The 26784-nt window shown below is 42.5% G+C and overlaps 2 protein-coding genes across 4 annotated transcripts; both read right to left on the reverse strand.

Moving 5' to 3' along the window:
- Positions 1–821: 821 nt before the first annotated feature.
- b3galnt2 (beta-1,3-N-acetylgalactosaminyltransferase 2) lies at positions 822–10363 on the reverse strand. The gene is made up of 12 exons (XM_036547072.1): positions 10130–10363; positions 9168–9294; positions 8331–8431; positions 6860–7053; positions 6139–6234; positions 5879–5989; positions 5156–5234; positions 3521–3704; positions 3193–3318; positions 2886–3045; positions 2592–2648; positions 822–2112 (listed from the first exon to the last, which is right to left on the reverse strand). The coding sequence occupies exons 1-12, from the start codon at positions 10233–10235 to the stop codon at positions 1972–1974; spliced, it is 1482 nt and encodes a 493-aa protein (XP_036402965.1). The 5' UTR covers positions 10236–10363; the 3' UTR covers positions 822–1971.
- Positions 10364–14010: 3647 nt separating this feature from the next.
- LOC118790048 (guanine nucleotide-binding protein G(I)/G(S)/G(O) subunit gamma-4) lies at positions 14011–25964 on the reverse strand. 3 transcript variants are annotated; one of them, XM_036546845.1, is made up of 3 exons: positions 25872–25964; positions 19550–19654; positions 14011–14231 (listed from the first exon to the last, which is right to left on the reverse strand). In XM_036546845.1, exons 1-3 carry the CDS (start codon positions 25902–25904, stop codon positions 14103–14105), a joined length of 267 nt encoding a protein of 88 aa, XP_036402738.1. In that variant the 5' UTR covers positions 25905–25964; the 3' UTR covers positions 14011–14102. The 3 variants fall into 3 exon arrangements, with proteins under 3 accessions (XP_036402738.1, XP_036402737.1, XP_036402739.1); XM_036546844.1 differs by having other exon boundaries at positions 19550–19657; XM_036546846.1 differs by lacking the exon at positions 25872–25964 and adding an exon at positions 25228–25290 and having other exon boundaries at positions 19550–19657.
- Between the last annotated feature and the right edge of the window lie 820 nt (positions 25965–26784).

The following is a 26784-nucleotide window of genomic DNA, read 5'->3' on the forward strand; positions in this document are numbered from 1 at the left end:
AGGCGGCAACCCGCGTTATCATGCCGCTCACACACGCAGGGCGCCCGGCGAGAGAGGCGCTCTCGCAGGCGCAGTTAAAAGCGGGGATGAATCGCTCGTCCTCGCACGCACTGGACATCCCAAATCAAGACAAATGGGCCTCATCATCCTCCATGCACCGCGTGCTTTCAAAGGACAAACCAATATCCTTTTTCTTCTTTGTCCTCTCAGCCGTAGCCCGTTTGTCCTGTTACGGTTGACAGGAAAGCAATGGAAAATAATGTGGGTAAAAACAGTTGTTACACATGTACAGAATCCCGTACCCGTTTGAATCCACAAACATCTCTATGTGCTTCAATAGCAAGGCAGTGTCTCCAGATGTACGATCAAGTTTCCTGTGCAGAAATCCCCCGTTTAGTAGTGAAGCATTTCATTATCTAGCCAAGGAACTGTCATTGTAAAACTGAGCAGGATAAAACACAAAGGCTAAAATAAACAGCAATTATGTGCTCACCATACGGTTATTTTGTAGATCATTTTTAGGTACAATTCTTAATTTCAGTGTCCCTCCAAAGGATTTACAACATGTACATCATTGTGGTACAAACGGAATTCCTCATTTAAAAAGGACATCTCTAATTCCGATGATTTCGTGTGCTTTTCGTGATCTCTACCGGAAAATGTTTGATCTGCGGCTCGAACTAATAATTATTCATTGACAGGAAAGCCTCCGGTCACAGGCTTATTAAAACAATAGGCTTGCATCAAAGAGAATCGGTTTGCCTTTTTAGTGGAAAAAATTTATTGATTAGAAGGAAAACTGACATCTCGCACAGCATGGGTTTACTTAGTATTTGCTGACTGTGTTCCCAGGTGGTGGGAAAAAAACACACTGAAAAAGCAGGGCTACACTGAAAGCATTACAAACTGTATTGCACATCATTAAAGAACATTTTTCTCCCGGCAGGGCAGTTACAACGTATATAATCCGCATCACTGAAGTGTTGAAATAAATCACAAGTACTTTAATTACTGCTCACAATTAGCAATTAACTTCGACCATTTTCTCCACAACGCACACCATTAGGACTTTTTGTCCGTTTAAAAAAAGGGAGCTCTTGCTTCAGTGAACTTAAAATCATTCTCTTTATTTCCTGTCACCCTGGACAAGGCCTTTTAGACTGTGTCTTGCAGAGCAGCGGGATGAGTCATATCAGATGAGAACTCTCATAATCTGCGTTGCCCTCCTTTCAGCAAATTTCAGAGTGACATAGCATCTCGCAGTTTAGCTGCGGCACGTGGGAAAAGGGACGCACAGGTGCCATTTTCTAGAATGATCCGCTCTACATAGCTGCAGAAATCAGACTTAGTACGCCTGGGGGCTTACTGAGCGTGTCTGACAACATTCAAGGCCACGTAACTATTTAGCACAATAATTACGTTGTACAGATGAGGATGGAGTGTTGGTGTGTCATTTTATACTGAACAAAAACCCTGTGTCGGGTATGACAACTTGCAGATAATCTAAAAATGTCAAGAATAAGGCATGACAGAAAAAAACAAAGACTTAAGTCTACACAACATTTTAACTGTCACTGTTGAAACACGCGTAAGTTTTTTTTTTTTTTCGTGATTGCTTGCTTCTAATTCTGCATTGGCATCTGTTCATTCATAAAAAAATAATCAGTGGAGACCTGGAATAACCAAGTCCTGCACCCTTTGAATGAGCTTGCGAGAACTATCCTGAGTCACGGCAGTAAAAAACTGCAGCGTACAACGCATCCCGGTGAGGGCCTGACAACCTTCATTCGGCATTTAGCCCAGATGCAGAGGGACAGCATGACCGTATCTCTCTCATCGCCACTCGGAGCCCTCCCCCTTGAGCCCAAACTTGCAGAGTCGATGTTTCCAGTGGACGTCCCATGTTCAGGATGACGTCTGACTGCGAGTATCCCTGGCCCTCCGGTTTAAAGGGGGGGAGGAGGGGTGACCTCAGGGGTGACCCCAAGGGCAGCCGCACGGGTCCCCACAGACCCTCCTCCTGTCCCACAGAGAGCGCAGCTCCTCCGCCGAGTGCTGTGGCGAGGATAGCATGTCCACGAAGCACTCCTTTTCACACAGCCAACCCGAGTCCTGACACACACACACACACAACCATGCATGTACACATACATATACAATACACATGAAAAACAGAGTACTTAACACTATTATTATTAATACACTAGTATTAGAGGTGTCTAAATTCTATTGAGGCCTGTGTGTATACTGATTTTTGTTCCATAATTGTCCCTGATGGCTCAATTGATCCATTTACTTAGGTATATACACAGATACATATATTTATGAGTTGCAGTAAAATATTTTTGATGCATCATATTCAAAATGTAAAAAAAGATGAGTAATGACTCTTACAATTAATAAAAAGCATAGCTTGCAGCACATACCAGAAAACACATACCCCCAGGACCTGAATTTCACACTCTTAGTGTATATCATCATCAGCATATCTTTCCTTTTTTAAATAATTAATAAGTCAGTAGCTGTCAAACGCAGGGGTAGACTGGGGGTGACTCTGTGGAGTGTCTCTTCTGCTCTACTGATGTACTGACCTGATATTTTCGTGGACCGACAGCAGCCATCCATATACCCATACTCACATCCTCACCCTGCAATAAAAAACAGCACTTTCAAGATTTACTTTTGTGTATAAATATGAGGAAATAAAATAACCACAGCATCACAGGCTGCACTGAAAAATGTCACCGATAATCCTGTATACATTTTTCCATTGATCACATAAAAATTAAATTAAAAATTTTCATATCATTAACGCATCCCTTACAACATTTTGCTCTCATGCCAAGTGAAGTCCGTGGGATGGGGGGAGGTGGGATTGCCAGTACCTGGTAAGCCTTCAGCTTCTCCGCATTGCTGGCCAGCCACTCCACAAGGTCCCGAGAGACGACATAGCCGGAGCCACAGGCGAAGGCTGGATAAGCCGGGCTGGCGTACTCCAGCTCCTGCCACTTCCCAACACGGTCCACCGCCCAGCTCTGCCTGAAACTGAGGCACATGCAACCCTTGGAAACCCTTTTAGAGCCTTACCGAGATAGCACAAAGTCTCATATCAGAGAGATATTACATATGAAAGCCAGTCTAAGTAGATATGAAAGAGCTGAGTGGAGGCCTGTGATACTATTCGGAACTTACTTTCCCCACCAGAAATTGCTCCTCCTCAGCCCCTTGTGGTCTATCTTCATTAATACTGCGTCCACGTCGATATAACAATCATCATCCGTCTTCAAGAGCAGACTGAAGTCAGCATTTCCTATTGACCTATTGGAGTGGGAATGGCTACTTTAATTAAAACCTCAATTTATGCCTTTTTTCTGCCCCAAACGGAATTTGCAATCAAATGGAAAAGGAAAAACTCTCACAGAACGCTAGCGTGCACGCGCACACACACAGGACAGCCTGGTGTATAAACTGTGGATCCGCAATTACATACTGTGGCTGAAAGAGTACCAGGCAGCCGTACCACTTGTAGAACTGCAGCAGTTTGGAAGGCACGTTTCTGTAGGTGTCCACCACGTCCACGAACACCATGTCACCGTGCCGACGGCTCTCCTGCTCCAGCACCTCATCCTCCTGCCTCAGCCGGGACGCATGGTCATCCAGCCGCGCCTGTCGCCCCCGCAGCATCTCCAACAGGGCCTCCACATCTAGAGGGGGGTTGTTCAGCAGAGCTTACTTAACACATTGTACACGGTATTCCCACTCAAGACCGTGTAAAGTCAAATTCAAACGCAATTTTAATGACTGCTTGTGTTGTTTCTCAACTTAACTGTAGTAGGAACCTCCACTGGAGGGCCTTTGTTCTTGTGTATTTAGCAATAAAATGAAAATGTGAAATTCTTTTGCGGTTTTCTTTCCAGTCCAATGTCTCACACAGAACCCAGAATGTGTTTTGCAAAAAAAAGAGGGCAGGTGAGAGCTATCCCATTACACCTAGTGTGAACTGAAGGCAGAGAGCAGCAATGCTGAGAGGATCAATGTCCATTTCAGGCGAAATCTTATGAAACAACAACCTCCCCATGAAATATAAATGGATTAATTGTTCTGCGACTGCTGCCTAAACATGCTTTGAGGGCTCATATTGAGATCACAGAAAAATTATTGTTTCATTGAGTTAGAACTTCTATACACACCAAAGTACACATACTGTTATGAGGGAGGTGTCGTGTGCCTGAAAGCTTCACAAGCGGAAACTGAAAAAGCAGCTGGAGAGTCCTCTGCTCCTTAAACAACCTAGTGCACCTCAATTTCATACCAAATAAAGTGAAAGATAAGGCACAATGTGAAAGCTGAGCTGCTTTTAGATTTAGTGCCTATTTAAGGATAAATGTCCACTTTGCAAAAAATTTCTTCCTCTTACTGCTGAAATATTCAAATTTTGGAAATTGTACTACTTTGAAGATGGAATTGTGGGGGAGAGCTTTCTGATACTTAGCTTTCAAAACACAATGTTCTTGGAATTATGTATCGGACAGCAATGAGTTTGTGTAGTAGGCCAAATGCAAACCAATTTCCAAGCAATATCAACAAGCTGGCACTGCTAAGTCTGATAGTAAATGTCATCAGTCTAGTAAGACAGATGCCTTGCGCTCCCCATGAAAAGTAATACTGAAGTTGCTGTTGCGATATGCTTTATTTGGCCTTCATTTGACAAGGATGATCCACTGAGACCTTTACAGTAATACCTGGTCAACCAAGACGGGTGGTGAATACAAGGAGCTGTGCTGCTATAGGATCGATCAATAGGTAACCAGATGGCCTTTTCAAGAACAGTGGAACATTTCACCACTTCCATTACCTTTCACTGACTTTCTAGGATGTAAATATTTTTAAAGGATTGTGGGAGTGTGGGAGCGCTGAACATATCGCAGTGCAATCCGTCTGCATTAGCTTCCCCACTCCCAACCCATGTTCTGCCAGACTGCACAAATGTCTCAATAATGTAGGAATTTCATTTGTTTAGGTGTTTCTTTTTTTTAACAGTTTCCATGTCACTTATCGCTCCTCACTGCAGACATTTTTGCAGAAGAGCAAAGACTATATTTAGCTGTGTTGCGTCACTTTCTCTTTGCTGCTCCTGCAATGTCAACGGACCCACCATAAATCGAGAAAGTAAATCCTCCCGCCAGTCCAGGAAAACCCAGAGCACTTCTGTGAGGCAACGTCCCCTCTTCAACCTGCAGTACATTACAGGCAAGAAAAGCCTCACATCCAGCCACATTAGACAATCAGAACTGAACAGGCACTGTTAACACAGGCTCTCTCGAGCTCAACTGCCTCTTGTGGTGTCACACTGTTACTATGGGAAGTGCTATCTCTCATGTCATGAATCAATGACAAGGTGCTTCTCCTAGCTGCAACAAAAATATTGACTAAAAATGTAATTTTAAATAAATTCTTGCTGGACAAGTGACAAGCATAATTTATGTTTAGGAGTGACCTGAATATACCTCATCACATCACAGATTCATCACACTAGCACAGAGTGCAATAGTGTAGCTTAGTGGTAAGGGGCAGTGCTTGTAACCAAAAGGTTGCCGGTTCAGTTCTCCACTGGGGAATGGCTACTGTACCCTTGGGCAAGGGTACTTAGCCCAGAATTGCCTCAGTAAATATCCAGCTGCATAAATGGATAAAATTGTAAGCTACGTAACTCTGGATAAGAGAGTCTGCTAAATGACAATAATGAAATGTAATGTACTAAAATTGGCTAACAATAGACCCCATAATGGTACCCATTCTAATAATATGGTTCTATTATGTCCTAGTCACCACTGAGGAGAACAATATGTCCCAACCAACATAATGAAGAATTACTTACTGAGGATAATTTCAGCACCCCTCCTCCATTGTTCAGCTGGACCCTGGAGACATTTGCTGTCATCAGATCTGTGGAGTCAAGACTCTCCCACACCAGCGTTCCCTCAAATCCCTGAGGACAGAATAACCTTTGAGAATAACAGCCGACCTCATCAGCGACAGGTCTCCGCAGAGCCATAGCCCGAAACCCTGACCGTGGACCTGCCCTCACACCGGTGCGTTCAGCCAGGCGACGCTGCTGCCCTTGGGACCGGGACTCACCCTCGGCAGGATGAACTGCTCCACGGGTTTGTACCACACCCCGTTCACGTTGGCCCCGGCGCTGATGGGGCTAAACCGCGCAGTCACCACGGCCTCCTGCAGACAGAACACAGAGCCCGAGACAGGTACGGCAACAGCATACCAGAGACGCATCTCACTTCAATATCAAAGGACCAAAAATAAATAAATAAATAATAACAGTCAGCGTGACTTCACCTGCTGTGGGCTGGTCTCTGCTCAGCTTTTGAATTTGTTTTTCCTTTTTGTTCCCCCCCAGTAATTTTTCCTCTAATAATGCTGCAGATTCTGCACAGGCTCACTGATCTTTTTAGTAAATAGATCAGTTGATATAGAGGGCTCTGTGGACTAGGTGAGCTGGAAAATATCCAGATGACTTAAACATTAGTGATTCTGCTCAGAACCAGGGCAAAAAAAATCCATGGAAAAAGAGCTGGCACTGATAAGCCATGGCATTTTGTAACCCTAAGTCACACGGTCCCCATGGAACCATGGACAGTGGCCAGATCTGGTTCAGTATCTGAAGCTGTGCTCACAAATAGATGGCAGAGAACACAAAACCGAGTGCCATCACTGCATAAGGTCCTTGATTTGGTATAAAAGCACCACAAAAGGTGGATAATGAGAGCTAAATGAAGGCCCCCCCCCGGATTGCAGCTGCTTCTCTGAGCAAACGGATCCCCCTCCCTCGTGGCAGTCTTACCTCTTGGTCCACCTGGAAGAGCTTGACAGTCACATTCCCCCGGAACTCCAGGTTGGGGCCATCGGGGAACACCCCCAGGCGCGTTATCACGACGGGGTGCAGGACCTTGAAGTCCAGGCTGACGACGGACACTTCAGAGGGGACCAGGACCGAGGCATCGGGCACGGAGAGCACCTCGACCTCCTGCCCATTCACTGCAAACAAGCAGCACGATCAATCGACAGGAAAGTAGCACTCTGAAACACGTATCGATCAGGGCTGCGCGGTTTCTGTAGATGGGACCGTTGACAACATTTTGACTGCGCAGCTTTGATGGTGGCACGGGGGGGAAGAGAGCAGGAAAACGGCAGGCGCTACATTATTCCTGACATCAGCAGTTTGAGAGCCCTCTCTTCTTGGGGCTCCTGTCTAAAGGCGGACTTCATCACAGCAGTGGGGCTTCTTAATTAAAAAAAGAGTAGTTTATTACCCAGGAGATCAATGGAAAGTACAAGGCTGTTAAAAAGAGGCCGAGTTTTATTTTTACAACTTCAACGCAAGTTCCTTCTCCCCTGTCCCTCGACAAAAGCCAATTAAACACAAAGCGCCAGTGAGTAAGGTTTACTGGAGCAGATGCTTCTTCGCTTGCTGGGAGGGATGGGGATCGAGATGCTTTTAGCGTTATGCGGAAATTTCTCTAAAGTCGAAGGCTAATTAAAACACTCATTTTTGCAGCCCTGTCAGCACAAAAACAAACTGTGCCTCCTCAGAAAAAAAATCTTTGGAGCCAATTAATTGTCCATTTAGCACACGCGCTGACCTAAATCCAGAGTTAAAAGCATAATTGCATTTTAACACAGCTGTTAACGTGCCTCTCTCAGTCACATAAAGCATTGCAGCCACCTAGCTCCAATCCACAGCTCTCCATTTCTGACAGCAATTGCATAAATAAATAAAGCCATTAACGCTTTGAGCCACTGGAGAGGGAGCTGATCAGGAGGAGCAGTGAAGGGTCTGAGTGCAGAATTTCTGCATAAAATGTGCAAATTTCATGTTCGCTGGCAATTAAAGATGCAAGTCAAAATGAACCGAATGATTCCCTTGAGACAGTCTGAGACAAAGTCATGGAAGACAGCTCCTGCCGGGCCAGTCGTGAAGTCGGGTAATGGATAGAACTGCAGTGTTCTAAAGGTTCAGAGATTTGGCATGGCTGGTCACAGTTCAAAGAGTACTTTCGAGTGAAGTCTGAAGTGTAGGGACAGACAGGCAAAGCTGCCACCCTTTCCAAATCAATGCAACTCCGTTCCAGACTACAACTCAGTTCCAGACTTCAATTTCACATGTAAAGCTCCCTTTGAAACTGCCCCAGCTGAGCTGGAGTGAATGTAAACTGGATTCATGATTTCTCTTCTTGACAACAGTGTGACCCAAAGATGTAATGAATTTGTGATAAGAAAGCAGTGGCTGATAGAGTGAGATGTGCATACTGTACCTGGATCAGTGAGGTTCAGCAGGGTACATGAATAGGGATCCTCCCTGTCCTCTTCAGGTATTGGACAGCCATGCCTGCCAATTATAAACTTGACTGCCACCCTGAAAGCCACAAGAACACACACTGAAGAAAATCTTACGCACATGAGTACCTGTGTTGCCTTTATACATACACCTTCAATGTATTTCTGTCCAAAAGCCATTACAAGGGAAGGCCTTCTCATGTTGTTATGGTGACAGACATTGACAGGAAAATTTTCCCCTTCACCCCTTCATTGTTACCACCATACTAGGTAGACTGCTCACATGTTATTACAGTCAGTGCAAGGTCTGCTCACTTCCACCAATTAGCTTGTTTAGTTAAACAGTTGTTTCATATTTAGGCAGATCTCTGACAACAACCCATGCTATATGGAATGGTTTAACCATTACTGTTTTTGAACCTGCCCATTTAATGTTCACTCTTTTATTTGGTATATTGCCTCTCCCACTGTACCATGTTCATCTACGTCTTGTACATTGTAATACATATAGAGATAACAAAGGAAAAGGAAAAAGGGCACAATCTGGTAATACTGATATGCCTCTTAAAATATGGACACTTTTCTATCCGTAGGAGACGTACAGTATATATTTCGTCATTCTCAATGCGCCCCCCCCCTCTGATGTTTTCCATGGGTCACTTCTAATGGCTCTTGCAAGGGCAGTAATGCAAATCGCCAAAGTGCTTTTCAAACTAAACAAAATCTCAGTTTGAACATTGCTGTGTACGCAATGCAAACACACAGTCTGGATTCGCAAGAATACACCGTGACGAAATGAAGCGAAGCACACGCACCGATGTCGGAACTGCGGGTGCTCCCTGATGTATCCCAGCCACGTCTCCCTTATCGCGTCCCTGAGAGCATAGTGCTGCCGCGCGGACAGCACTCCCACCAGAACTTCTCGAGAATACGGCTGCCGATCTGTTGGGTTTCATTGAACAGGTTTTTACAGCCAAAATACGCTCTCTCTCCGTTGAGGAAAACGCTTTTTAACATCTTCATTCAATGCAATTTTACAGATACAACGATCTTGCTGCGATTCCAAAGGTCAGACATTATCCCTTTATCTTGGGGATATTACATACTGCACAGTTTTAGGCCTAAATCGAACATGACATATCAAATATACCTTATACGTTTACTTTTTCATGGGTCTCGGGGTGAGCCCTAGCACCAGTAGCCTAACGGTGTCCATTCGGGTATAATTACACTTGCACGAAACTAAATACCACAGTGTAAACTGTAAACATCAAATGACGAATTACAATGTAATTGCGGAGTCTAGCGATGCTGCTCTTGTTCCTTTCAAGCTTCAACGTTATTATAAACGTTTTAAGTCAATAAAAAGCAGGCAACGCTCACGTCATATTATTGCAAACGCTAATGCATCTAACGACGAGCATACACTTTGCCATTAAGCACTTAAACACTAGTAGCTTCTTCTACGTGGAGGTTTCCGTTTCAAGCCTTGGGGTGTGGTGCTAGCTAAATAGATGTTGCAACTTCAGGACCAGTCCTCTTTCGAAAAGGATAACTGGAGACAGAAAAAATATCAACGCCCATCTTGATAACTAACCAAATGAACATCCACAATTATAACCACATGTATTGCGAAGTATTTTTAAGTTCCTCTATTTTACTTACAGATCTGCTTATCAAGTACGAGATGCACAACTAATAAACAATAAACGCCGAGAAATATTCGCTTGCCGGTAGCATGAAAAGTTCAGAAACTGCGTGGGAGAGATATACCTACCTGAATCCTTGAGATCCAACAAGAAGGCGGTTCTGTTTGCCACTAGCCACAGATGCACCACAACCGCGACAACACACGGACACAGCAGCAATACTAAACTTCGCATGGACAGACTCCTTGGTGTTGATCCAAGCGTTTAACGGGCTGTGTGCGCTAACGATCTCGGCTGATTTGCTTTGAATAGCATTACTCAGTTTCTGAACGCGATACATTCCGACTCCGAATGCCCCATGTCTGCCTACTGTGTGCGTAGCGAGCTTGACGACGAGCGTATAGCCAATAGGACGCAAGGACTGCGACGCTGTGCCTTCTGGGGCTTGAAGTTACACGTGGTAAATCACGGTTGGCCTGTTTGATCGAGTAAGTTGTTTTAAGTAATTGCCTTTCAACGCCACTTAATTAGTTTGTAAACAGCAGTTCATGTGCCAGACTTTACTTGAAAATATAAATTGTTAATGGTTTATTTGAAATATACAAAGTAAGTTTCCCATGATACGTCACGTGTGCGTTTGAGAGTGTAGTTAGCTGGTCAGAAACTAGTTATATAGGTAACATAAGTTTATTCATTGGCGACTGCTGTTTTGTTTAAATATTTTAAAAGCACATCCAAGCAACGCAGATGATACGTTGCACTACAGCAACCTGCCACCTGAGGTCCCTAGTGTCATATGGTGAATTCATAGGAAATCAGGTTATTTTGGTCTGCAGTAGATGGATGTTTCTAAGTTCAACAAAATGATTGCAGTGATGACACAACTCAGGTTTTCTTTTCTTCATAGAATTCACTGTGCGATGTTTGTTTCCTTCAGTCTGATCTATCTGACTTACAGCTGTGCATTTCCACAGCCCCAGCCAGAACAACAAAAAAGAAACCTGAATATATGCAAACCACATATTTTCAAAATTGTCATTATGTTCCATTTCATTTAGCATTACATCAAACAAAAAATATAGGCAGACATTTTAATTAAAAATGTGCCTGTGTACGTGTTTGGCCATAACATTGATGAACCGCAAAGCTTCATTAATAAGGTGCAAAATAATATCCATAAACTATACTCTAGACAAAATATGCTTTATGTACGATGTATTTTAATTTGCAATATAATAAAAGGGGGAACACAGATTAACTTTTGGCCCTCGGATGCGTAAAATGAGGTTTGAAATTATCCTTGAGCTGAAGTCCAACTGTGAGACACTTAAATGCTGTATCTGTACAGAACAAAAAATAATCCCTATGATAGCTTGACAGAAGCATTATACTCTGACCATTCAACTCACATTAACCATGAAAAACACCACCTATCATTTTTATTTTTCATAAAACATTTTTTTCTCAATAACCCTTTCAGGGTGAGGAGAGTGAAAGTAATAAACATGTCCTCATATTTGCTTTGTCTTTTTCTGTTCTCTTTTTCTCCCCTGTTCCTCCTCTCTGTATGAGGTTGCGTATAGAATCGGGGGGTTTACATAGTTAAGGTTCTTGTAAATAAAGTGATAATCATGTTATTTCTATTTCTACATTTCTTGGCTGATTTGAACTACTGTCTATTTAAGGAGAAGAGGCTGTTGCAAAAGGAGAAATGCTGCACTAGGGGCTAAGGCCCCAATATGCAGTAGAATTATTACCCATAGGAAAAAGCCTCAAAAGACCTACAGAGAAAATGCAATCCATCCAAATATAATAAAAGTATTAAATAAACGCAAAATGTTTTTCAAAAGGCTTTGAGAAAGCATGCTTGTGCTAGGCTGTCAGATTATATTTGTGGAAGGAACAAACCTCATAAGCAACTCATCAGTGGAAATAGCCAAAGGATTAAGGAATGGTTTGGAAGGTATGACACACTCAGAACTAGACAAGGCTATTTTCCCCATTTCACAAACTTTATATTGGTACACTGTACGTACAGATCACAACTGCTCTTTTTATAGTCCGAATCATTGCTATGCAGGACAATGCTATCACAGCCTCAGTGATGTTACTGTCCCCGCTGTTTTTCTTCTCCCTCTTAGAAACTTACGGACTATGTCCAGGGCCTCCTATGAGATGACTGGACTGTGTTATCAAAGTGAGGTCTTATTCAGGTGACCTGTTTGGGAAAAGCTACAGGTCATGGCTTTGCTTCCATTCTCTCTTCTGCGATATTATCTTACACTAAAAATGGAAGGAAGACCCATTTTTAACCAGGTTTGAAAGTTTCAATTAAAACATGAAAAAATCACTGATATTGCTGTGGCATAATATAAAAACTTCCACTCTGAAATCTGTCTCTCAACATCAAATGGGTAGGATTATAAGAGAGTGGCCATGATGTGTAGGCACAGTCTCTTTTCAGCCAGTCAAAACAGCTATCTTTATGACATCTAGATGAGTTGAATGACCCAAAATTTCCTCCTGTAGGAAGGAATCTATATTTCAGCCTTCCTTCTAGAAAGAAAATGGTGACCCTGGAGAAAGAAGCTGGTATGTGAGTGTTATACTGCATAGAGACAGGCACTATAAGATAGCAGCCTTTGTATAACATCAAGATAATACTGTTAGAATAAGGTGTTTGAACACGTTATCATTTCCACCCTGGTTGCAAATGGATTTGTTCTGTAAAATGTATACAACTCAGATGTTCACTCAATTCAGTCTGCTTGGTATGCTTGGTCCAATACAAAAAGCCATATGTCACATCTACACACTGTTCTAACCACATATATACTAACTCCAGTTATGTTTCTTACAGTTTTAGAATTATAAGCTGCTTCTGAATACAAACAAATCAAAACAGCAAGCAAAAAAAGTATTTTCACATGAATTCTCTCAAAATTAAAATGTGCATCTTTTCTCTCCCAGTAGGTTATGAAAAGTCTGTGGTTTTTAGTAGAAGTATTTTAAAGATTTGAATCTGACCATATACAGTACATATTTATGCGAACCTTGTAATAGGACATCATCACTAAAAACTGCATTTTAATAAACAAAACACTGAGTGAAGGCTTTCGCAGCAGATATGGCGATAAGCAGTGCCTTTGTAAGTTACAGCCAAGCTGTAGTAATATTTCCTGTTTTTTGATGTGTAATTTTGTCATGGATATATATGGGTGGGCGATCACTGCTGAGGAGCTGAAAGGGAAGTGAAATCTTGCCAAGCTGGCATGAGATTCTTATCATAAATCTAAAGGAGTGTGGAGCAAAGACAGATATATAGGCTATATAAAGGGTACCACAAACAGTCCGTGGTTGTAAACACAGCATGTGGTAATCCACATGATCAATAACTCACAATCATAACTTAAGCAAACCTACATTAAGCACCAATGCATTCTGGGAATTCCATCTGCTGTAAATCTGGATCCTCAATATTACTGAACTTACAAAATTTAGGTGATACTATATATTGTTAGTGTGCTCTTACAATGTCCTTTGTATCCCGTCAGTCTTATTTGCTGTTTTATATGTTAAGAGCAGATGATGATAAGAATATTTTCAGTCACCTGTGCTGTTCCACTTTCACACTGAAAAATAATGCCCATATGCTTTTCCCATACTTTTCTAAATCCAAATCAAAGAAATCCAGCCAGGATTACATCTGTTTCATAGTGTCATAGTGACTGCTATTTTCATTAGGGTGATTAAAAAAAAAAAACATCCTCCACATTCCTTTGTTAGCACTTTTTGATTCCCGAGGCTTATGAACATTAGGCGACTTTCAAAGAAATAAAATTAAAAGCCAATCCCTCCATAAACAGTGATACCATTCAGTAATAGGATGTAAGGAACACAACGTAAGGAATTTAAACAAAAACACAAAACTATCAGACAAAAAGCAGCAAGAGGACCGACACGCCCCCTTTTGCCTTCACCAGACCGTAGCTGCTCCCAGGGTGGCAGACCCACAATGCCTGCCTATGGCCAATCGCTTCAGGGTGACCAGGGAGCTGGGTAGCATGGGCCCCATGCCCAGAGCGCTGTGGGCACAAGGCCTCAAAGGATAGTACAGAACAACTTTTTCTCCCTGAAGGGGTTCTCGGAGGCAGGCACTGGGACAATGAGCGGGTCGTCTTGTATGTTGGCCTCACAGTACGCAACCAGGTCGGCCGCCGCTTTCGACACCTGAGGGAGAGGGAAAAAAAAAAAGTCAAAGCAGTTTGCATTCCAGCACATGGTAATAACAAAGCACCTTCTCATATGGGCGTGCATCCGCGCGTGCACACACACACACACACACACACACACTGAGAACTGCATCTGGAGGAGCACTGCTGCCTTCATTATGGAGCTGATTGTTTCTTATGATCACACATTCTCTCCCCAAAGCCTGCATTGGAAAAAATGGACGGCAAACAAGACCAATGTCCTCTCATCAACACATGTCTGGTTCTCAGGATAAGCATTCCTCTGCAGCCAAGATATCCTGCAAACCTGAAATAGAGTGGAGAAATCAATTGAGAAAGAGAGAAGCAGACAGAGAATGGGCAGGAGAATTGGGTGTGAGAATGAAAAAACAGTTTGCCTGGCCACAATATTTCTCCCTGCCAAAAACTAATGTATTGTGTATGTATACATACATAATACATATATAATTGTTGTTGGTGATATTAATGTTTGCATGATGATAAAGGTAAATTTGAATTGAACTGATTTTTTGTTTTTTTTTTGAGAGAGAGAGAGAGATTGGGATAGAGAGATAGACCTTGTGGAATCATACCATAGTTAATTCAACATGCGGACATATTGTACATCAGCAGTTGAGAGCTCTTATTTGTTGCACGTCATCCTGACGCATTATCCATAAAGGCCGTTCTGTTGGGGAAGTCAACCACAGCAATACAGCAATTATAGCAGACGTCCTTCTGCCAGACAGACACTCACACGGGGGCATATTAGCGGCTTGCCTCCATATGGAGAATGGTCCCAGCGCAACCCAATCAACACAACACACCTGACAGAACTTGGATATCTGCAGCAGAGTCTTCGTTGGTGAATAACACATCTGATTTTTTTAATTGTCTGAACGTACAGTTTTTCAGGCCAAGGCCATTGTTTCCTCTCTTCAAAAATCTTTGGTCGAAGACACTATACCTACGGATTAAAGAAAACATGCAAAAGGCATTAAAGTAGAAGAGCTATAAGTATGTCCTCAAATGCTTTCTAATAAAAAAATAAAACTAATTATAGTTAATATATCCTTCTTCCTTTGACTGATTTGGAACCACTGCTGATTTATAATCTCAGCTGCAGCTCTGAGTGCATCTCAATCTGCTCTGTAACATAAAAGCCCCAGTAACACTTTCTTATTACTCATTATTATTCCTCCTGAGAGGGTGTAACATCTGCCCACAAGAGGGAACATCTCTGTTTTCTACCCAGAACTGTCTGTTTTTTAAATCTGTTTTCGGACATTTTTGGTTGGGAGCATGGGGAGGAAAAGATAATTATGGTTAGGGTACGGGTCTGAATTATTAATACAGAATACCATGAAAGCAATTAGGGGGCCTATCATAACAGTAAGCCAGAATGCCTCCATCAATAAACATGACCTTGTGTGTCATTTTGCTATTTGCAGAAAATGGAGTAAAAAAAAAAAAAAACAACAAATCGGAGACCCTGCTGCAGGCGTGACCCAATGTGTCATCTGGCCCAGACAGGCTGTAATTATGGTATATAAGCCAGCGATGGTGGAGCGCCCCTCTAATTAGCACATATCAGGTTCCGCCATGTGATTGAAGAATTAATGAATAGTCCTATCCTCCATCAGCTCACACTGACTTTGTTCCTACAACTGATGCAATCTTCCACTGACAGACCCCTAATTAGATCTGGCGATCAGGGGAAGAAGCTGTCCTCTGCATCTACAAAGGGTAAAACAAGAGGCAAAGTATCTCCAATTTAGGAGAGAAGAAGCTGTTTCAGGGGCCACATGTTTCTCTAGCCTGTGCCTCAAGTCTACTTCCTGCACTCTCTCAATATGAAAATGGCCAAGTAACTGGAGTGTATATAGAACATACTAATCTGTGAAAAAGCTACCATACTGGTCCTATAGAACCAACATGCTGGCTAAACTGTGCTCCCTATCCAATAAATGTTATTGTGCAGTGCTGAGAAGTGTGCAACATATATAAAAAGCTTTCATAAAATTTGATATCCAGTATGGTATGTGTATGTCATGATCACTTTCATCTGTACCTTCCACTTCCCAAAAATTGGAACATCTTAAGTCATGCTTCAAATGTGAAAAAATGCCAATGTCTGTGATGCAATGATGTTTAGCTGAATTTCATGTGTATTGAATAATCAGTTGTGAAGGTGAGGTGACTTTGGTTCATTACTCGTGATCATACGGCGTAGTATAAAACACAAATGCAATTTAATAAAACATTGACATTTTCATTTTTATAATGAAAACATATTAAGAAGAACCTTTATGGCAGAGCTGGAGCACCTCCTCAAAAAATGCTGCATATATATCAGGCCACAAGCCCTGTAAACACCTGCTATACATCCTGTTCACCCTATTTTTAAGGAGCCATGTCTATTCTACTGCCTTTGTCTTCAAAAAATAGAAGGAAAATAATAATTCCCACAATAATAATGGGAGAATAAGTGTTGTGGGTGCTCAAATACCTCATTGCCAATTATGTAAAAGGCCAGTCTAGCTGTTTTTGCCTGCAGGACTTCTACAAACAAACAAGACTCCAAACGAGATTTCCCCTACAGTGATTAGTTTATGATAGGCACAATTTCACATTGTGTGTCCACACTGAAATTGCAGAAAGCAATGATTTTTGGCACTGCTACATGGGTACTGACCAATTTCTACCCTAGACAAGCAATGCAACAAAAACTGAACCAAGTAAGGATGATTATATAGCAGAGAGGAAGTTGCCTGCTGACTGTGTGAGCAGGCGGATAACACATCGACTATAATGAAAAGGCACTTTCTTTTTTTAAACCCAGCAAAAATCAGCACAGTTGGTGTGGACGTCCACCATGGGCGCTATAGCATGGGAAGAGGAAGCTGTTTCTCGTCATTTCTTTTCTGAAGTCCTTTATCTTTTTCTCCACTTCTTTCCCTTGATTCATGGTAAACTAAAATGTTTCAATTACCTTAAGGAGAAAGACAAATTAAATTACAAAGGAAACCTGTAAAACCTGTGTGGTAATGAGAAAGCACTACAGTGCCAGAAAAGTCTTCAGTTGGATTGTTCTGCAGGTGGTCTCCTAATAAGCTGCTTAATGGCTGAAAGGGGGGGGGGGGGCGTGCAGCTCTGGGAGGGGAGGTGTGGGAGCAGACAGGGCTGTGCCTGTCTTTTAGCTGCTGTCGTTTTTCCTCACAGCCCCCGAGGCTATCAGGACCTTGGACAGTGGTGGCCTAAGGCATGAAGCACACCTGGAGTTTCCTAATAATCAATTCAGGCATTGCACGGTTGCCTTCATCAGGACTGTTACTGTGGCTATGGAGCGAGACCTCTATGGACGCACCAGCTGCACTCCCTGTCTCTCCAGGCTCTTCAGTCAACCAGGAACCATCCTCGAACCCACTGTGGGAGGACTCGGAGTACGTGCAAACCCACGTTGGGATCTTTTTTGTTGTGTCCCGATTCGGTTTTGTATTTGTCTCATCATATCAAAGGGAATAAAATAGCCATCGGCCAGTTTATCCTTTTGTGCGCGCTCCTGAACAATCACTGCCCGGCATGCCGTCCGCCGGGCGCTGTGCCACGGAGGGTTTACATAATTAAGTCACTTTTGATGATGTCACAGCCCCGGGAAACTGGCCCCCCTCCCGCTGTTTTAATCATGCCGGTGGCTTAAATGAGTATTCTGTCAGCCAAAGACCGTTTTCAGTTTAGGACACATGATGATAACAGGAATTCTGCACCAGAGAGCAAGTTAAGGACAGCCTCTTTTGATTTCAGTCTGGGAAATGTTTTACTATCTGCAAAATAATCAGATCACAGCTGGCTGGGGGAGCAGTAATCATTCTAGCAATGACTCCTAAATGGGGGGTAAATAAAGTTTGAAATCAGTGGAGAGCTGCGAGTTGCAGATACAGCAGAGAACTTTCCTTTAAACTGACAATGGTCCTGAACCTGCTTTGTGGTGATTTAAAAGCTTGTTCAGTAAGGATCACCCGTCAGTAGCAAACGTCTTTCTGCTTGCTTGTGTTGAATATGCTAGCATTACTTTTTTTGCACTTAAGTATGCTACAAAAAGAAACAAGAGATCATACGAAACGATCAAAAACAGGGCCAGGATAATTATCTCCGCCTGGCTTATTTGTAGCTCAAGAGCTGCCACTGGTGAAAATGCCTACACCTCAATTACAGTGCCCACTGAAGCCTTTTCTAAAGAGAGCCTTAAAGCTCCAGTGACTCAATGACAGCGCTGACAGCCTTACACCCCTGCTGAAATCACAGGCAGCACCGTCAACACCAGCACTCTGTCTTCTGCCTGCTCCTTCACCGCGCTGTTATTCCTCATCAGAGGCTCGGCGAGCCAGTGTGTGTGTAGAGTGGTAATTCTGTGAAACAGGACGCGTGCTTGGCGGACGCTTGTCATTACTGCGGTCCACATTAAGCGGAACACTCCTCGCCTGACTTTGATTTTCATTTCCAGCGGTGACTTAGAGCCGGCTGCTTCCTGCCTGCTGCCAAAAACAGGGCTGATTGACTGGCTTCTGTTCCGCATGTCTGCAGGGCCCGTCGCTGCTTCAGTGCTTACCGGGACATCAGCCCTGATTGAGTCCGAGCGATGCTGTCATTCAGACTCAGCACCCGCCCGTCACCGAGGCAAGGAAAACGAGCAGGGGAAATCATCTGGGAAATGTGCATGGAGATGGTGCTGTAGCCAAACACCAGAGGATGGGAGCGCGAAAAGGATGGGGGAGCTTAATATGGAAAGCCTCATCTTGGGCACAGTGCATACAACCCTGTGCATCTTACTGAAAAATACCAGAATAACTAAATTGCTCTAAACTTGGTATTGAAAAGTGACAGCCCTTGTGAAAAAAATCCCTGAATTTCATTATACAAATGATCTATATGACTACTTCAGTTGTTTCTCCAAGGCAGAACCACTATTGAACCTTCCACCAGCTGACTCTACACATTCTGGTTGCTCGATAATGCCTGGGTCTTTGGGTCCCATCCTGTGGAATACCTGACATTAACAGTCAAAAAAATATACATATGTAGTACATGTGTGTTTGCATACAGACACAGAAGCAGACGCAAACACACACATAAGCACCTCCATGCACACGCATATACAAACATGTACATAGGTACACACACACACACACACACACACACACACACACACACATACGCACGCACACGCGCACACACACACACACGCGCACACACACACACGCGCACACACGCACACACACACACACACACACACACACACAAACAGGGTTACAGTACCTTTATCCTCTCCATGCAGGACTCTATCTTCAGCTGTTCCACAGATTTCCTTGCCTGTGAGATGCTGGCAGTGCAGTTGTTGGCCACACCATCCTTCATCATGGCCTGCTGCAAGATAACCAAGAGCAAGGAAAATAGAGGCAGAGTTTGGGTATGTAGTCTACAGATTACTGTCACAGATAATATGCATGTAGGGCTTTAATTTACACCCAGATACTGTGACCGATGTCCTGCATTGTCAGAGCACCTCTGTCTTTCTCTGGCCATTATCAGTGTACAGCCTATGAGGGCTCTTCTGCTGCTGGCTGTGAGATGACTGTAAGCCTTCTGTTGGCTGCAGAAATTTCACCAATAGTTATTAAACTTCAGCGCTGACTGCCTGAGTCATAGGGTATTTTTACATCTTTAATGCGGTTGCTGAACGCTAGTGCTGGCAAGCTGGGGCAGTCAGGCCAGTGTGTGGAGGCCTCACAGGTTTCACCTGAGGCACATCAATGTTAGCGTCACTCTTACCATTGGGGATAGAATGCAAAATATCAGCAGGGCATTTCGCACTGGTAACAAAAATAGTGGAGGGAGGGGGTGGTGATAGGATAAACCCAGTAGTTTATACTTCCTATACAGTTCAATCCTAATGTGTCTAACACCAGAATCACGAGGTCCACTTATCAGATTAAGATTAGCTGGATTTTATTTACATGCAGCATGCCCTGGTGAGGTTAATGACCTTTCCACCTTCTAACAGAAAGACAACTTGAGCCATTGCATTCATCTTAAAACTAGCAGAAAGGGACAGCTGATTGCACAGAAAGGCTCTCATTACCTCTCAGTCATTTACTTTTATATAGAAAAATGTTGGTTCCCAGTACAAAAACTCCCTGAGGTGGAGTCTCTCATTTTCAACGCTGTCTTCATGCTGGGAAGGCAGCAGGTGAAACAAAAGGAACAAAGGAACAATGAAAACATGCCCAATAATCACAAATGTGACAATTCGTTTACAAGGATGCTCATTAAAAAAAGCCTCTGGTTACTTTTTAAAATACAATTTATAATATGGTTGCCGGATTAGATAGTCAACCGTTCCAGTTACAGATTGCCTTATAATTAAAAGCCTTTTTTCCCCCTCTCCTGTATTCTCAGTGCTTGAGGTACTGTGTTTCAGATGCCACAAACAGATCTGGGAATTGTAAAAGTGCTGCAAGGTGATCTCTCTGCTCCTCACTTCATAAAGTAAATTCACAAAACAATTCTCTCACGAAGAGTGAAACTCAATAATGCGATCTCCCAAAATATGACTCACAACAGTCATTTTTTCCCTCACTCTGGAGACAGGGGAAGGGGGTTTGGGACTCTACTTCCTCCTAAAAGGACATTAAACACCCCTCTCCCTCCAGGTGACAGGTTCGGCTGGAGCTGACTGAAACACCAGCATCGTGGAGAGGCCCACCGAGAAGAACACTGATAGACTGACAAGCAAACCATGGAGGCAAACAGTGTGAAACTCTACAGCTACGGCCTGGGGATTAAGCCTAATAACAAATGACAGACACAGTCACAAGCTGGGTGGAAGTAAGAGTTCTAACACTGCTCCAAGCAATGTTGTCTCAAGGAGTACGAAAATTTAGATCATATGACAGCCTGCTAATTGCATACAACTAATCATACACAGTGCGTTCCAAATCTACATCAAAACATGCATCTCCTTCCTATTGTTTAAAACTGTGAAATTGTTGTCAGTCCTATCGTCTAGCACTGTGGAAATAACAGTCTTTAGATGCACCATCATCTTACTGAAGGACAAAGGGCCAATACATGCCAGATGTAACTGACCAGAAAATTTGAACCACTTGTTAATCAGATAGAGAAGGGCATTGGTACAGAACTGGGCAAGAAACTGACACTATAGCCAGTGTATCACACCCTTCCAGAGGTGGAGAACAAGGGAGCAAATAGCTGGTGAATATCACTAACACTAAAGTAGGTCAAGAAGTCACCCAAGAACCCTACAAAGCTGAAACTCATGGGGACAAAAATGAAGTCATTACATTACATTACATTCGGTTAGCAGACATTCTTATCCAGACCGACTTCCAGCACAATAGAACATAAGTGTATCCATTCAAGCTGAATGAGCAACAGTGTCAGAACAGGCTAACAACACTCCCAGACTGATGAGTGTGAGCACAATACTATTCAAGCCCTATCACCAGTTAACTTGTGCAACCTGACTAAACAAGGGAATCCAAGTGCACTACCATATATCATTCGCTAGATCTCAGAATCCAAAACACATCACAATACTACGCATAAAATAAATAGCCAGAAGTCAAAACCAATAAAAAGTCTAGTACAGGAAAGAAGTGGCCTGCAGAAAAACAAAAATGATGAAGACCTAAATGACATCATCAGGTGACGCACAGGAAGTTTAAGAGCAGCTCTTTATGGACAAAGACGGTAGAGGTGCTGACAAAGGAGAGCCCCAGCTGACTAAGCAAAAAGAAAATAATACCTCCTGGAGCCTCTACAGAATTAGTTGACTGACCCTTGAGAGCCAGCTATCCAGCTGAAATACCAAGACACCAACAGAAACAAAAAAGAGTCAACAGCACTCAACCCAGAGTGAACCCTGCTAGCTGAATTTCACCAATACCTTTTTTATACGTATTTCTGTCATTATTATTACTGCAGTTCTCTCGGTTTTAATGATCTAAAGTGGTATATGTTATGGGAATGCTTGAATTGTCTAGTTTATAACTGCATTGCTATATGAGCTTTGAATTGTGTGTGTGTGTGTGTGTGTGTGTGTGTGTGTGTGTGTGTGTGTGTGTGTGTGTGTGTGTGTGCGTGCGTGCGTGCGTGCGTGCGTGTGCACGCATGTATTTAGCATCAGTTTGATTGCATTATGTACTGTTAAGCACTTTTGGCTGTAGTCTGTCGGAAAAGTGACATATAACTAAAATGATCATTACTAAAATGACAATTAGTAAGTCTGCAGCAGAAATGATGTAGAAATGATGGTTCCTGTCTAAAACCCTCAAACAACTTGTCTCTAACCAGCTGACACATTACCTGACTCAGAATAACCTACCTGACCCCAACCAGTCAGGCTTTTAATGCTTGCCACTCACCTGAGACAGCTCTCCCCTCTGTACGGGAGGCGCTCGGCTCTGCAAAAGCAGCCTCTTCTATCCTTTGTCTTAATCCTCCTTGATCTCGCTGCAGCATTTGATACAGCTGACCATCAGGTCCTATTGGCAGCCCTGACAGAATTGAGCATCTCAGGCAGTGTCCTCAAATGGCCCTCCTCTTATCTCTCTGAATGCTCCTACTGAGTATACTGGAGTGCTTTCGTCTCCAAGTCCCACTGCCTTACTACAGTGGTCCCCTAGGGATCAGTTCTCAGTCCCCTCCTGTTCTCCTTCTCCTTCCCACCCACTGATGTCCATATCACCCTGCGCATCAAAGCTTGCCTCAGCAACATTTCACTTTGAATTAACAGTCAGTACCTCACGCTCAGTCTCTTCCAGCCTCATCCTTCTCCTCAACAATCTCTCCATCACCCTTGATAACACAATGATGCCTGTATCCAAGACTGTCAAGAATCTTGGTATAGTTGTGGATGAGAATCTGTCAATTGTCAAAAACATAGTATCAATTGCCCAGAGCTGTCAATTCTTTCTTTATAATATCCACAAAATCTGTCAGCTTTCCACTATGTATGCTGCCCAGCTCATTATCCAGGCGCCTGTGCTGTCCTGACTGGACTACTGAAACTCTCATTGAACAGAATCAAATAAATGCAATTTCTCTTTGTCTGACAAGTAGCATGGAGCTGTACTCCTCAGATTAAATTCTAAACACAAGGTAGATTGTTTGGGTCCAAAATTGTGATGGTTATTTTTTCCTTTCAAAAAGATTACATTAATTAAGATCATTCTGTCTTTTGAATGACTAGCTCCAGGGACCACCATCTAGTGGACAAACCTGGTTACAATAGAAATAGTTGTTTTCAAAGAACGAGACCACAACACTTAATAAAGTTAATAAACTTACCCTAATGTAATTAACTGTATGCTGTTCAATCAAATGTTAAAATCATGGGATTTAGAGGCCTAAAACTAGATTCTGGCTGTTGATTTGGATTCTTTGGACCCTTTAACGTTATTAAAACCAAGATGCATCCAAATCTGACCCATCCTTTGAAATAATTTATTTTTGCAGGAAACAGAAACAAAAGCAGCGACTTTATCAAAATTAACATACTTTTATCTATGCAACCAACAAACATTGTCACAATAAATGGTTGGGGGACACCCCTAGAACCCATTTGCAACCTCTGATTTAGTGGCAGCAAGTTCTGAGACTGTGGGTGTTGCACCCAAGATGTGAGATGGATTGACACTTGTCAGATGGCAGCCATTATCTTTGTATGTGATGCTGCAATACTATCACATGACTACATCTGACAGCAACACTCTGGGAAAGATTAATTAGCAAGCAGATTTTGCAACCCAACTGGGATCTGCTAAGCAAAAGATGTCAAATATTTATTGCTGGAGTAAACATAACCTACTTCACAAGATGATTGACCAAACTGGAGCTTAATTAATTGTGTACTTAACAAGAAACCGACAGTATCAATATATATATATATATATACATATATATATATATATATATATATATATATATATATATATATATATATATATATATATAATTACACGTGGAATTCCCTTGGGGTGATTGGTACAAATGAACACAGGTTGAGTTATAACTCAAACAAATAGAGTCTTATTTAACTAAGCAGTTGGTCATTTGCAAGCACTTCTAATCCACAGAACAAAACGTTTCAAACTGCTATAACTGCATAAACGTATACGTATATCAATTTCATTATTCTTTTTGTTTTTGGGTGTACATTTTGTAGACATATTTTGAAAATCACGGCTTTACGAGGTTCGGTTCAGAAAGCTACTCACCTTATTTGTCTGTAAACCGAATTGGCAATCTGAAGAAAACTCACACTTTCACACTTCCATCAGATCTAAAACCGAAAACTATTCGTAGTGACAGCCACAGGCTACGCATATTTTCAATGATTACTCCATCCACGGTATTAATGTACACTCATTCACTATCAGGATTTATCCGTTGGCTCAGACATGCAGATATTTACTTGTTAGGGTAAGGGATTTAACACCACACAGTACCGTTCACATGGTGGATTCACCTTCTTTTCACGCACAAGGTCTAAGTTTGAGTATTGTGAAGAGAAGCTCACCACCTTTATATTTTTTCCGTCTTTCTGGCACTGACTTCAATCCTTAAGAAGCATTCACATTTAAATTTGTTGACAGCGAATGATGAGCTGTAATTATGTGGGTTAAATTGTGTTTGCCAAGTCAAACCACCGTTTATCGAAGTACTCCATTACAATCAAAATTAACATTTTCCATGCTCGCATAGCTCCATAATTTCCCATGTCGCCCTTTGTTTGACATAATTAGAGCCTTTCCCATTGATTTTTTTTTTTAACAATTGACGTTTGGCTGTAACCCAGCAACCCCGAATCCTATATTAATGACGGTTACTGAAGGTTGCAGGTTTCGTAATCTGTTAAGGAATTGTGAAGAAGAAAACAGATGTAAAATATGAAAACGCTCGCTTTTACCTACCTGAAGCGTGCCAATGATTATCCTATTGCAGGGGGGTAAAGGACCGATTCCTCCCCCGCAACGACTCAGCAGCTAATTAAATAAAATCGGGAACACACTCACATGAGTAAAAAGGGAAAACCCAAGGCTCAACCCCCGGTCGATATGTATGCAGGTTTAATAGTGACTGTTCAGATGCCTCTGAGCCTCATGCAACGCCGCCAGTCTTTCCAACTCGCCGTGCATTAACACGTTTTCTTTCGGTGTTAACTCTTTGGATGACAACAAAGCCCAGCCTTAATTACCGTTGGACTTGAAGAGTTTATGGTAATGGATGACGGGGGAAGACCTTTCTGTGGCGATTGGAATGTAGTAGGGCAGTTAGGGACGACGCACGCCATTAAACAGCAAGGGCAATAAGATGCACTTGCTCACGCACGCGTCGCCCTGCATTTCTGAACGCTCTCATGCTGTCTGTCATAAACTGTTTCGTTATTCGTTTATCCTGCGTTTTCGCTTTTCAATAACCCAACGCCCACGTGCCCATTCCCCATTCCTTTTCACACCTATGTGGAAATGGATTCCAAACATTTTAAAAATTGCGTCAAACGCGAAGAGAATGGTGCTGGAAGGTTAGACGGCATCCTTGGTTGGTTTTACATCACCTCTGACATCACTGGGTCTCCCAGTTGGTCCATCTTGAGCGGGTTTGCAGCTAATAAGAAACTGCTGCGACGATCATTTATTGTATGACGCTGCTGTTCTTCACTTTCTCCTTTGTGTCACAAGAATGAGTATGTGGGAGCAACAAAACGTCATTCATTCGAGTTTGGCTCAGGCTGTGATTTCCATGGAAACCGCAGTATATAGAGAAAAAGATGAGGCTTGCAAGGCAAAATTGCTGTATATTATAAGCCAATCAACAGTTTAATATTTTGCGTCACTATTTCCTTTGTAAAGGCAATCAATTACTGTATACTCTTTTGAATGAGCCCCCTTTGTGATGGTTTGTATTACTAAATTTACCTTCATTGCATTTTTAAATGTCTGAATTTAGTTTACTGACCGCTGATGCAGTGTGGTTTACCAAAATAATTGGGCCTGGTATGTTCGGCACTCCTGTCCCCAAGAATACACCTCAACATGTAGATATCTTTATAGGTCCAAAGCTGTAGTGAAATACAAAGACGATGCTTCACGAATGTTTCAGCTACACTGGTGAGGAGCTGTCTGTGCATATCCCGTTTCTCTAGCCTAGAGAATGAAGCAGAATGAAGCAGCAAATAATCTGAGGCCAACCTTGCCTCATGTGGCAGACAGGATGCAGTAGCTTTATACACAGACTCAAGAGGAAAAAAAGGTCTTTAACAGATACCTGACAGGGTAATCAAGGCCCCTGTGCAATTCTGTGATGACCCATGGGTATCCATTTCCTTCTTCATCAAAATGAAACTTTATCTAACACCAATACAACCGTTACTTTCTTTTTAAGCACTGTCACAGCTGTTTCGAAATTGCTGTCATTCTTCCAGTAAAAGATGAGGATAGTAGAGATGGGTTCACAGCCACTGCAACATA

Source organism: Megalops cyprinoides, chromosome 15, assembly GCF_013368585.1.
Source record: "Megalops cyprinoides isolate fMegCyp1 chromosome 15, fMegCyp1.pri, whole genome shotgun sequence".
In the NCBI taxonomy this organism is placed as follows: domain Eukaryota; kingdom Metazoa; phylum Chordata; class Actinopteri; order Elopiformes; family Megalopidae; genus Megalops; species Megalops cyprinoides.